Source organism: Morus notabilis, unplaced genomic scaffold (genome assembly GCF_000414095.1).
Source record: "Morus notabilis unplaced genomic scaffold, ASM41409v2 Scaffold758, whole genome shotgun sequence".
Classification (NCBI taxonomy): domain Eukaryota; kingdom Viridiplantae; phylum Streptophyta; class Magnoliopsida; order Rosales; family Moraceae; genus Morus; species Morus notabilis.
In genome coordinates, this window is record NW_010365805.1 from 465,543 (window position 1) to 477,130 (window position 11,588).

The 11,588-nt window shown below is 36.6% G+C and overlaps 2 protein-coding genes across 3 annotated transcripts; one reads left to right on the top strand and one right to left on the bottom strand.

The window, feature by feature from the left end:
- Positions 1-2,195: 2,195 nt before the first annotated feature.
- LOC112093688 (BTB/POZ domain-containing protein At3g05675) lies at positions 2,196-4,923 on the top strand. Of its 2 annotated transcripts, none has more exons than XM_024172638.1 (3): positions 2,196-2,322; positions 3,027-3,081; positions 3,361-4,923. In XM_024172638.1, the coding sequence occupies exons 2-3, from the start codon at positions 3,070-3,072 to the stop codon at positions 4,693-4,695; spliced, it is 1,347 nt and encodes a 448-aa protein (XP_024028406.1). In that variant the 5' UTR covers positions 2,196-2,322; positions 3,027-3,069; the 3' UTR covers positions 4,696-4,923. The 2 variants fall into 2 exon arrangements, with proteins under 2 accessions (XP_024028406.1, XP_024028407.1); XM_024172639.1 differs by lacking the exon at positions 2,196-2,322 and adding an exon at positions 2,467-2,525.
- A 1,333-nt stretch (positions 4,924-6,256) lies between these two features.
- LOC21399955 (BEL1-like homeodomain protein 1) lies at positions 6,257-10,480 on the bottom strand. The gene is given in 6 exon segments (XM_010108699.2): positions 6,257-7,478; positions 7,610-7,670; positions 7,845-8,218; positions 8,703-8,869; positions 8,872-9,579; positions 10,347-10,480. Coding segments are annotated over 5 exon segments (2,076 nt in total). The 5' UTR covers positions 9,491-9,579; positions 10,347-10,480; the 3' UTR covers positions 6,257-6,623.
- Between the last annotated feature and the right edge of the window lie 1,108 nt (positions 10,481-11,588).

Below are 11,588 nucleotides of genomic sequence, written 5' to 3' on the forward strand. Positions count from 1 at the left end.
CTGGCATGCGTGAGACGATACGAAAACTCTAACGATTGACATGGAAGGGAACAAAGATTCTTAGAGATAGAGAGAGAGGAATGGAGGGGAACAGATATGCATAGAGGGAGAGAGATGCCGAAACAGAGAGAAATACGAAAAATGACTTAATTTGGAGAAAGTTGACAATATACATGAAGGGAAAAATATACATGACGAGAAAATGCATATTTCAGAAAATAGATTAAAAAATAAAAAATAAAAACATAAAACAGAAGGGCAAAATCCGAGAAAAGGGGTAAAAGTCCCAACCATAGATCTGAAAGGTCGGAATCTGCAATTTTCTCTTAAGAAAATTGTTGAATTTACCTTAAAGTGCATGGGTTAATTTTTTATCATTTACTCTTGATTAATACTCTTTTAATTAATATAATTATTTGATTAGAAATTAATGGGTCAATGTTTGTGGGCCAAATATCAAAGGACTACTATTTAGAAGAGAAAATTATTGAACTTATTCTTAGAGTGCATAAATATGGATTTTTATTCTTTACTCTTGACTAATATAGTTATTTGAAGAAAGGGATACTAATTAAGAGTAAGGGGTAAAAATTCAGACTCATACACTCGAAGAGCAATTTGTCTCTTTTTTCTTATTTAAAAGGGTATTTGTCTCCTTTTCCGTTTAGGAGAATGTAATAAATAGCAAATTTTTTAAAATTATTTAAAATAAATAATAATTTATTGAGTAAATAAATCATTTACCACGTAAATGGTTTATTTATTGCTAGTAAAAACATTTTTTTATGTAAATTTTCTTTTTACGACTCGTAAAAAGAATTTTTGTTTCCATATAAATCAAGATTTTTTAAAATTTTTTATTAGTAAGTTGTTTTTTATTAGTCATAAATGAATAATTTACATTCATATATTACATAAACTGTTATTTACTTCAAATGTATCCGGCCAAAGAATATTAGATTGACGTAGAACGAGCTAGAGGAGATATATCGCGATCCTGGCACAATCTTCGACTTCCTCAAGACCATATCTCATGCTCTCACCACAGCAAACCTAATCTAGTCGCTTGTCTTCTCTGGCTTGCGTGAGATTATACGAAAACTCTAACGATTGACATGGAAGGGAACAAAGATGCTTAGAGAGAGAGAGAGAGAGAGAGAGAGGAATGAAGGGGAACAGATATGCATAGAGGGAGAGAGATGCCGAAACAGAGAGAAATACAAAAAATGACTTAATTTGGAGAAAGGAGACAATATACATGAGGATAAAATTCATATTTCAAAAAAAAAATTAAAAAATAAAAAAAAAAACATAAAATAGAAGGGCAACATCCAAGAAAAGGGGTAAAAGTCCCGACCACATATCTGAAAGGTCGGGATCTGCAATTTCCTCTTGAGAAAATTGTTAAATTTATCTTAAAGTGTATGGGTTGGATTTTTACCACTTACTCTTGATAAATATTATTTTGACTAATATAGTTATTTGATTAGAAATCAATGGGTTAATGTTTGTGGGCGAAACATCAAAGGAGTACTATTTAAAAGAGAAAATTATTGAACTTTTACCCTTTACGTATGGATTTTTACCCTTTACGTTTAACTAATATAGTTATTTGAAAAAAGGGATACTAATTAAGAGTAAGGGGTAAAAATCCACACTCATACACTCAAATATGTATTTGTCTCTTTTTTCTTATTTAAAAGGGTATTTGTTTCCTTTTACATTTAGGAGAATGTAATAAATTGCAAATTTTTTAAAACTATTGAAAATAAATAATAATTTATTGGGTAAATAAATCATTTACCACGTAAATAGTTTTTTTATTGCTAGTAAAAACATTTTTTTATGTAAATTTTCTTTTTACGGCTCATAAAAAAAATTTTGTTTCCATATAAATAAAGATTTTTAAAATTTTTTTATTAGTAAGTTATTTCTTATCAATCATAATTGAATTATTTATATTTATGTCCTATATAAACTGATATTTACTTCGAATGCTTTTAAAACCTTTTGTTTATCTAAAATCTACTATCTACTGCAGTTTTTCTTCCCGTTTTCTCTTTAAAAAGGCCCTTCCCTATTATCTCCCTTCAACAAGCCCATAAATACTTGGGCCGTAGACCCATTAAGATTTGGGAGGCCCAAAATAAGAGTCGAGAACTTGACCGGTGAGAGAGAGAGTCAGAGAGCGACAGCGAAGCGAAAGCCGAGCTTAACCCTGTTAAGAAGTCGACCCTTTTCGGTTCAAAAACACCACAATATTTTCATCAGAGACACCCCAGTGGCTATGTTTTCTACTCTTCCTTCTCTCTTTCCAATTGGGTATTCTTTTTCTTTTTCATTGTTTATATTAATATTGTCTTGCAACTATATTTTTATTTTTGCTTGGGCCTTAATCTATATTCTGTGCCGCACATCAACTTTTTTTTTATTTTTATTTAGATTCTTTTCTTTTTATTTATTTCATTTTTGGGTAGTTCTTAATGAAACAGGCATTTCTTTCCCAAAAAAGAGCTAGTTACGAGGTATCTCTTTTATGCCTAGTGTTGTAGCTTAGATTCTTCAAGTTTTGGATCACTTTTGTTAATGGGTACGGAGAAAATAAGCGAAATGTGCACTTATTAGAATATTTAAAATGTGGGTTTGAGAAATGAAGCTCAAGAAATCAAGATGTCTGATCATGTCTTGTCGTTTTTGTTTATGCATTCTAGATGCTTGTCTGTTTGCCTGAGAGAGTTTCAGTGAAAGAAAATGGTAATTAGTGGACAACTGTTATGTTAGTCTTGGTGATTAGTGACCGAAAACCGTTAGGTCTAGTGACACCGGGGGTTCGGGTGGGATGAGTTTGGGCGAGGTTGTGGGTTCAATCACGTGTTGTCTTAAAAAATAATAATAATAATAATAAAAGTCGGTGTGATTAGTGAACTTTTCATTGATAAGCTGGAAATTTGATTTTTCATAAGAAGGCTCAATTTATGAATTTCTTTTACCCCATTTTGGTTCTTATTTTATGTATGTACCTGCAGATACCATGCTGCGTAAAAGGCATATTCAGTGCTAATTGTGTCTATGGAATCTATTGTAAGTTTCCCAAAAGCTTTCTTTATATATCATGTGTATTTGTATGCGGCATCTTACCAATGTGGTTCAGTTCTTTCAAAATTTTCCCAGTTTTACATTTGATTTAATACTAGGGTCGTTAAAATTTTTGCTGATAATGGAGTTTAAAGGAAATAAACCCCCAATGGCTCGATCCGGAAAAAGTGTTTGTTGTTTGCTAGTTTCTTTTTATCACCAATTGAATGGTTAGAATGGATATCCCTCTTAATTGTTTTGTTCCTCTGATTTCTTCTCTTTCAGGGTTCTGAAACAAGGACTTCTTGCAGGTTTGGTGACCGTTCAACCAGTGATGTTGTTGTAAGGCTACGAACGCACGATGGCCGAGATGATTGGATATACTGTCACTCCCATATTCTCATCGAAAACTGCAAGTATTTTGCTGATCGCCTCTCTGAGAATTGGCCAACATGTCAGATCATCGACTCGCGGAACTGCGTTGAGGTTTACTGCCGAGAATCGGATTTTGACTACCGTGTCACTGTTCTTCGCCTTTTCTATGTTACCGTTGATGGCTCTGTTGAGGACATGTGGCACGGTGTCAAGAACGCTCTCGGTATACTTCGGGTGGCTTCCGAACTTGGATGCCCAAAAATTGTTACTGCTTGTGTGAACTACTTGGAAGCAGTTCCCTGGGAAGAGGCTGAGGAGGAGGAAATTCTTAAAACCATTCCAAATATGGGCTCTCCAGTGGAACCAATTCTTGCTCGTCTCCAACCGGTCAAGCCATCAGCGATCAGGAGGATATTTCTCTCATCGATCCAATTTGCCATGTCTTCCCCTCCGCCCTCCATGAATGACATCAAGTCGTCTGCCCAAGAACAACTTGAGTACATGCTAACTGAAGATGATGATTCCCCTTTGTTAATAGCTGATGATGAGATAAAATCCACGGTGAAAGAATGCGTGAACCGACTATTTTTCAGATTCAACAATCTAATAGAAGGTATGCTATGTGAGCCAATGGATTCATCTTCTGAGGAAGGGAAAATGCAAATGTTTCAATACCTTCTGTCGGATTTGTCGTGGGGTTGTCAGATGTTGAACAAGTTGGAGATTATGAGGGACTTTGTCCATAATTGGATGGATGCATCAGATAAGATAGTTAAGGTTGTGGAGCAAGCAAATCCAACGGCTGAAATTATTGAGACAAAGTCAAAGGTCATTGAGGTGGCTGCAAAAGTCCTAGAGGCAATAGGGTACGGCACGGTCATTTTGCCAACCGCGAAGCGGCTCCATGTGGTGAAGGTATGGCTGCCTTTTGTGAGGATCACAAAACCCCTGATTGATTCTCTCACAAGTCATGATGATCATGATCATGATCATGATAATGATGAAACTCCCACACTCAAAATCGATACCGAGCTTTGGCAATCGCTCGAATCCACATTCGTTTCAATAATTCTTGCGTTGCCATCGGGCGAGCAGGCTGAGATTTTGATGGAATGGTTGGCTAATGAGCAAGTACAATATCCAGACCTGACTGAGGCATTTGAGGTGTGGTGTTACAGATCAAAGGTTGCCAAGCGAAGACTATCATCACTAGGAGTAGATAGTGAAACAGCCAGTACAATTTGACCTCTTCACTTGAACCCTTTCCCCATCTTTTGTTATAATGGATACCAAGTCCGGATTACCCTTGTTTATTAAGGACTTTGTGAAGGTTTTAAGAACCCTTTTGTAAGGATCAGGCAAAAATTTGAGGAAATTAGTTTTCAAGTTGTATTGTCCTGAATACTCTGTATAGATCAGAAGCCATATTTTGAACTTCTTGCTAATTGTAAATTTTCATTTTCGGCTGTGTTATGTGCCTGATTTCCCGTTCTTGTTTTTGTTTAATTAATTGTAAAAGCCATAATTTTTGTCTTTTTTTAATTAGTTTTTTCTAACTTCATTTGTAGTTGGTGTGAAACTACAACTAGGCTAGTCTACAATATTCACTTAAATTATAATTTTTAAGGTGCTTGGCTGTGAAGGTACTGAATTTCAAATCTTTATTTATTTTTTAAGAAATAAAATTTTAAAATGGATATCTTTTAAGAACACATGTCATGTTTGAAACTTTCTCTTTTTTTTTTCTTTGAGAATTAAAAGTTTTTTTTTTTTTTTTTTTTTTTTTTAAATTGAAAATTAGGCGGTGAGTATCTTGTTGACCATTTATTTTGAGATTCTTTTACATATTTTTTTGAAACAATAATATGTCGGGGGATCCATCATCAATATACTAGTGCAACCTATAGCCATGAAACAGCCAGATTTCGTCCTGATTGAGTAATACACCAATAAGTCCAAATGTAATCATAGCCATTAAATAAATAAATATTGGTGTACAGATTAAGTGGGAAGCTTCTCCATGTAAGAAGCCGTATTTTATTAGCAAAAGTCTAACTCTTAATCATACTAGTACCTTATCACAAAAGCAATCTTGAAGAAAATAAAAAACAATAGTATTAATCTTTGGATATGGATTGTTAAACTTTTGTATATTGTCTAATCCTTACAAACTTCTTATCTTGTGACTCTTTCTTTTTCTCCAATATCCCAAGCAAAAGAATCTCAAATGATGTCCCCCTGAATGCATGGGAAAATTTACTTTTGAGAATATTTTAATGAAATCCCAATTTTGAATGTGATGTGCAACACTCAAGCATGGAGAAACTCATACTTTTTAAGGCCTAATATTGATAGGCTTTCCTCTTTCAAATCCAACACAACTCAGTCAGTGAAAAGATTTTAACTCACATCAATTTTATGACTTTGATTTATATTATAAGAAAATTAAAAAAAAAAAAAAAAAACTGTTTAAATCTATGAAAGGTCATAAAACATTTTCGAACCAAATTTTAACTTATAGGGTTTACTTCTTATACTAGATCTAGATATAATAATTTTATTTAGATTGGCAAAAAAACTACTTCTATGAAAGCAAGATAAATCCTTACTTGTTTGGCCGCCAAAGGCAAGGAGTAGAGATAAAGTTCAAGATTAGCAAGGGAAAAACATGTAAACAAGCAGAAAAATAACTCAAAAGAGAGATACATATATGGATAGTTCCTACTAATTTATAAAGGATAATGAAAATGCAAAGCCAAAAATTTACCATTGCTTTTCCCCATCTTCTTTTCTACCTTGCAACCAATTAAGCATTATAATTCCTAATCTTTTCTCCTTCAATTATGAATTATACAAATCACAAAGTCTACTTTTAATCATATAATGGTATACCCAATTGACCAATTTATGACACCAATCCATCTATCCATCATCAAAACTTACAAAAATAATATACAATCCTCAAGCATATGCTCTCAAATCCTAAGAGCTGAAATTGTTCTATTGACAATGTATAGACCTATCTATACTACAAGTAAAATTCTTCTTCCTTTCTTTACACTACCATTGCATTTAACCAACCCATTGTTTCCCCTAAAAAGAAATTTTTGGAGAGACCCCACCTAAAATGCTGATGATCATGAAATGTCCGAAGGCATTATTCAAAATCCTAATCACGCGACGTAGTCGGGCAACAACTGTGCGGCGAATCGCTTCGGGTTCTGAATGTTGATGGTCTCAAAAGCAGCAGCAGCAGAAGAGTGAGGAGCTGAAGTGTTTATGGCACTATACTCATTTGGTTCCCCAATGTTCCTACCCAACTGAATGCTTTGGTTAGAGACAAAACTTTGATGAGCTCCAGATAAAGAGAGGTTTTCACAGTGTGGAAGACCAAGAGTTAGGGAAACCCCATTTCCTGAAAACCTTGGTGTGAACTGCTCTGCATCAAACCTGCCAATTTCCCCAATCGGGTATTGCCCGAACCCCGAAATAAAGTTGGTTTGGCCTCCCATGAAGGAGTACCCATCTCTGCTTTGCCTCTCATCCCCAAATTTCATTGAAGAAATATGGTCATTTCCCATTTTCCCAGGCTTCACATCCATGGTTATTGATGGTATACTGTTAGGAGACTGCATCATATCATTCCTAGGCTTCTTTGGACTGCCTTGTGTTATGCCATCCAGCTCTGATGAACCAATGAGGGAAAATCCGGAGTGGTTCCTCGGAGGATTGCCTCCGGTGGGGGACGTCGACGGCGTAGACATTGATATTGCCGAGGGGATGAATTGCGCTGCTGCTGTTGAATTCTCCTGCTTTGAGTTGAAATTAGCCGTTTGGTTGTCGGTGGCAGAGGCGGAGGCAGGGCTTTTCTCTTTCGGAGCGGTGGATTTCGAGTCAGAATCGTCGTTGCTCTTGCTGATTTTTTCTGCACATCCGTTCTGCTCTTGCTCCTTGATCTCCTCCAAGTACATTTCCTCCACCATTGGCTTCCAGAGACGAACTCGAGCATTGATGAACCAGTTAGAAACCTGATCATCAACAAAAACAACAAATCAGCAAGAGAAGAACAGAGAAGAAAATTTAGTATTGCAGTAATTATGCATTAAAAAAAAAAAAAAAAAAAAAAAAAAAAAAAAAAAAAAAAAAAACAGCCTTTTACCTGACTTCTTGTGAGCCCTGTTTGTTTTGCAAGCATTTGCTTATCTGAATCCTTGGGATACCTGAGACAAAAAAGATTTGAGCAAAATCTTTGCATAAACATGATTTGAAACATAAATCCAATTCAAATAAGAACATAATTAAACCAAAATGCTGATTTAGTGTCAATTTAGCTTCTCTGGTATGTTCTTTTAAATTTTAACATTGCTGACTTGAGCGTCGAAGTGGTTTCTTACGGGTGAAGAAAGTGCTCGAAAAGCCAAGCGCGGAGAAAGGAGACCGATCTTTCGGGCAATCCTCTCTGGGGTCTCCAAGCGTTTTGCTGGATCATTCCCAATTGTTGGAGAGCCCGCTGCTGCCGGAGATGGTGGTCGACGTATTTGAGCCGCGAGCCTTCGATCTTCCCTCCAAGGCAGTCTTCTTCGCCTAGGCTCTTATTCGCCGCCCTGATTTGGCCTGTTATGGCGTCCTTCAGGCACCGGAATTGCTTCGAGATTGTCTGGAGCGCGAGGGCGGTGTAAGTCCTGGCCGAGCCTACTCCAGCTGCTTGCTCAAATGAGGATATCACTATCTGCATCTGGTGGTGGTACTGTCTGTATCTTTGTTCCACCTTACCAAAAAAAAAAAAAAAAAAAAAAAAAAAAAAAAAAAAAAAAAAGAGTAAAATTAATGAATTTTTCAATCTAGAATATTCAGCTCCTAGCACTTTGCAATTGAAAGTGACTCAAACAAAACCAACAAAGACCCATTTGAATTTCGTACTCAGATATCAAAATCTGCGCCTCAAAATTCCCAGAAAAATTAAAATTTCAATGGATTTTTTATCATTGAAAAAAAAAAAAAAAAAAAACAATGAATGAAAAACATGCTTAGGTTCCTCAATTAAACATGTACTCTGTACTCAAAAGAGTCAAAAACAAAACTAACAAAAACCCGTTTGATATTGAATTTCCCTAATAACACAACAAAATCCCATGCTCAATTTTTCATTTTTAGAATATATCCCATTAAAAAATAAAAATACAAATAAAATTGTTAAAACCAAGATTCCGAAACCATAATATTAATTGTAGTACGTAGATGATAATACATACCTCATCAAGCATGCTAATCAACTTGGCTTTCTTCATCTGAATTTCCTGCCTCTCCGCCGGCGTCAGCTCCACCGCTCTCTTCCCACTCCCTTCTCCTCCTCCGCCGCCAACAGCACCCGATCCATCTCCACTCGCTGCCGCCGACAGCTCCCCGACAACCTTCCCCTCTTCCTCGCCGTCTCCGCTCCGATCCCATTTCCGACGTTCACAACCTCGTCAAGAAGCTCCTGAGCTGCCTTCAAGTACTTTGAGCTCAGAAGCACGCTTTGTATCCCCGAAGCGCCGTTCGTAATTCCCGACACCGACGATGACGACCCGCCCGAGACCCTCATATCCTCTCCGGCAGCCGTATGTGGCGGCGCGTGGGCTTGCGAGGAGGGCGACCCAAACCCCAGCTGCTGCGACGACAGGGTCAGAGACAGGCCTCCCTGACCTGCGCGTGGGGTGTCACGCGCCACCGCGGAGGGGTCGGGAGAGGGCTTCCAGAGGTTGTACTGCACGCGCGGCGGCTGGATGAAGCCGTGGAGTGCAGAGAGGTCGTTGGCGGCGGGGACGAAGTGTTGGGTGGCCTGCTGAGGCTGCTGCTGCTGCGGCGGCGCGTGGTGGTGAGCGAGTGCGGCGGCGGCAGAGTTGAGGAAGAATAGGTTTCCTTGGGCTGCTGCGGAGTGCGGCGGCGGAGGGCTGTCGGAATAGGGGATGTATCCGGTGGGGTTCATCAGGACGAGTGTCTGTAGACCGCCGTCGGTCGCCGCTTGAATTTCGGAGTTGCCATGAAAGTACGTCGCCATGTATATTATATGAAATATGATCTCTCGGTTTCTTCAAAAACAATTCTTTTTTGTCTCTTTGGAATTGGAATTTTATCACTTTAGTTCCACTGAAAAGAGAGGATTCAGTTTCTAGTTAGTTAAGAAGCCTTATTTATTCTTCACAACACCACCCAATCCAATTTAACCACACACACATATTTACACAAACATATATGTACACGACTGATGTATAGTAGTACTTGCAATTCTCTCTCTTGCTTTCTCTCTCTTGTATAAACATGCACACATATGAATACACTTATACACACGTCTGTGTTTTTGGTGTATACATATACCTTTTGTGAATCAACCCATTAAGAGAAAGTGAATATGGAATTATTCGATGAGTTTCGGTTTGGCTCTTCTTCTACTTCTTCTTTCTTCTTTCTTCTTTTTCGTGTTCTTCTTTTGATGATCAGATAAATCCTGGTGAAAAATCAAGAGGGCAAAAGAGAATATGATGAATTGAGAAAATTGAGATCAAATCCGATGTTGGTTTTTTTATTTTTTTCCTTTTTCTCTCAGAAGAAACAAATTCCTACGCTTGAGCTATAAGTAGTACACTGATCATATGTACAAATTACTTTTGCCCTTCTATATCTAAAGAAACTGAAAATTTTTCGTTGCTTTCAGAGAGCCAGAAGAGAAAGGGAAGGGAGAACAAGAAGCTACGTTGGGTCGCTTTATATAGGCAGAAAGAGAGAGAGAGAGAGAGATCAGATGAGATATGGAAAGAGAGAGAAAGAAAAGAAGAGAGAGAAAGAAGGTACAAGAGAGTGATTGAGAGATAGTGAAAAGAATTGATTATAGTATTAGTTAATAATATTGTGTATACCTGGTGTGATGGAAATCTGAGGATGCACGTGCTTCATGATCATCATCATCGACTCTGCAGCATATTACTGCAAACCAAAAACAAAATCAAAATTTTTCAATTTCATTTCATTTCACCAAAAGAACCCATGAAGTAAAAATCAAATATTTTTATTTTCCTTTTTTAAAATTTCTTGAAAGAGAGTGTGAGAGAGCGAGAGAGAAGAAGAATTCAGAGAGAGAAACTCAATTAACAGTAGTTCTTATAGGCTTTAAAAGTACATGGAAGAAAGGGATACATCAAAAGAGAAGCACCACCACACCCACCTGCCTATATAAACTATATGTGATCTATATATATGTATCTATTATAATCTATCTATATCTATGGAAGGATTTATCAGTCCCTTCACTTCACATACACAAGAAAGATAGACAGATATAGCAAGAAAAGCCCCTTCTGTCAGACTCATATAATCTCTGCAAACTCACCCACTGAAAAGGGAAAGAAAAAGAGCAGTAGAGAGAGAATTTGGTTTAAAAAGGAGGCTTCCTCAAGGAAATTAAAAAGATACCCATCTTTATTCACTTCATTATCCACATACCCTCTTGGCCCTAGTGACCAATTTTTTCTTTTATTTTCCTGTAATTATACTTTTAAAAAAAAAATTATATTAAGAATTCCCAACAGAATTATTGATTTTCTTTTTTTCATTTCTTTTCTTTCACCTCTCTTTCATCTTTTATGGCTTTTTGGGTGAAGTACCTGCGAATAGATCAAAAAATATATATATAGGAGAACTTCTTCTTGATTTGACCCTCCCTTTTCAAATCATATGATGCAGCCAAGCAACCCTTTAATGAAAAACAAACTTTTTTTTTTAAATCTTGAGGGACAGAGAGAGAAAGAAAGGGATAGAAAATAGAAGTGAGCTTATGTTACAAAAAAAATAAAATATATATATATAAGGGTATGTATTTATATATGTGTGTATATATATATATATGATCTAATGAAATAAAATTTCAAAGTGTGTCAGAAGATACATACATACAAACAGCTGAAAAACGAGGAAACGTCTCCTTCCACCAAAGCTTAATAAAAAAATGAACCAAGATGAGGGAGAAGAGGACCAAAGAGAAAGGGGGTATAGTGTAGAGGGGGTCCATTTTTTCAATTCAATAATAAATATCTCTTTGTCTTTTTCTTATTTTTAAATAAAGTTTAGTGATTTCTTTTCCTTTTCTTCATTATATGTAAATA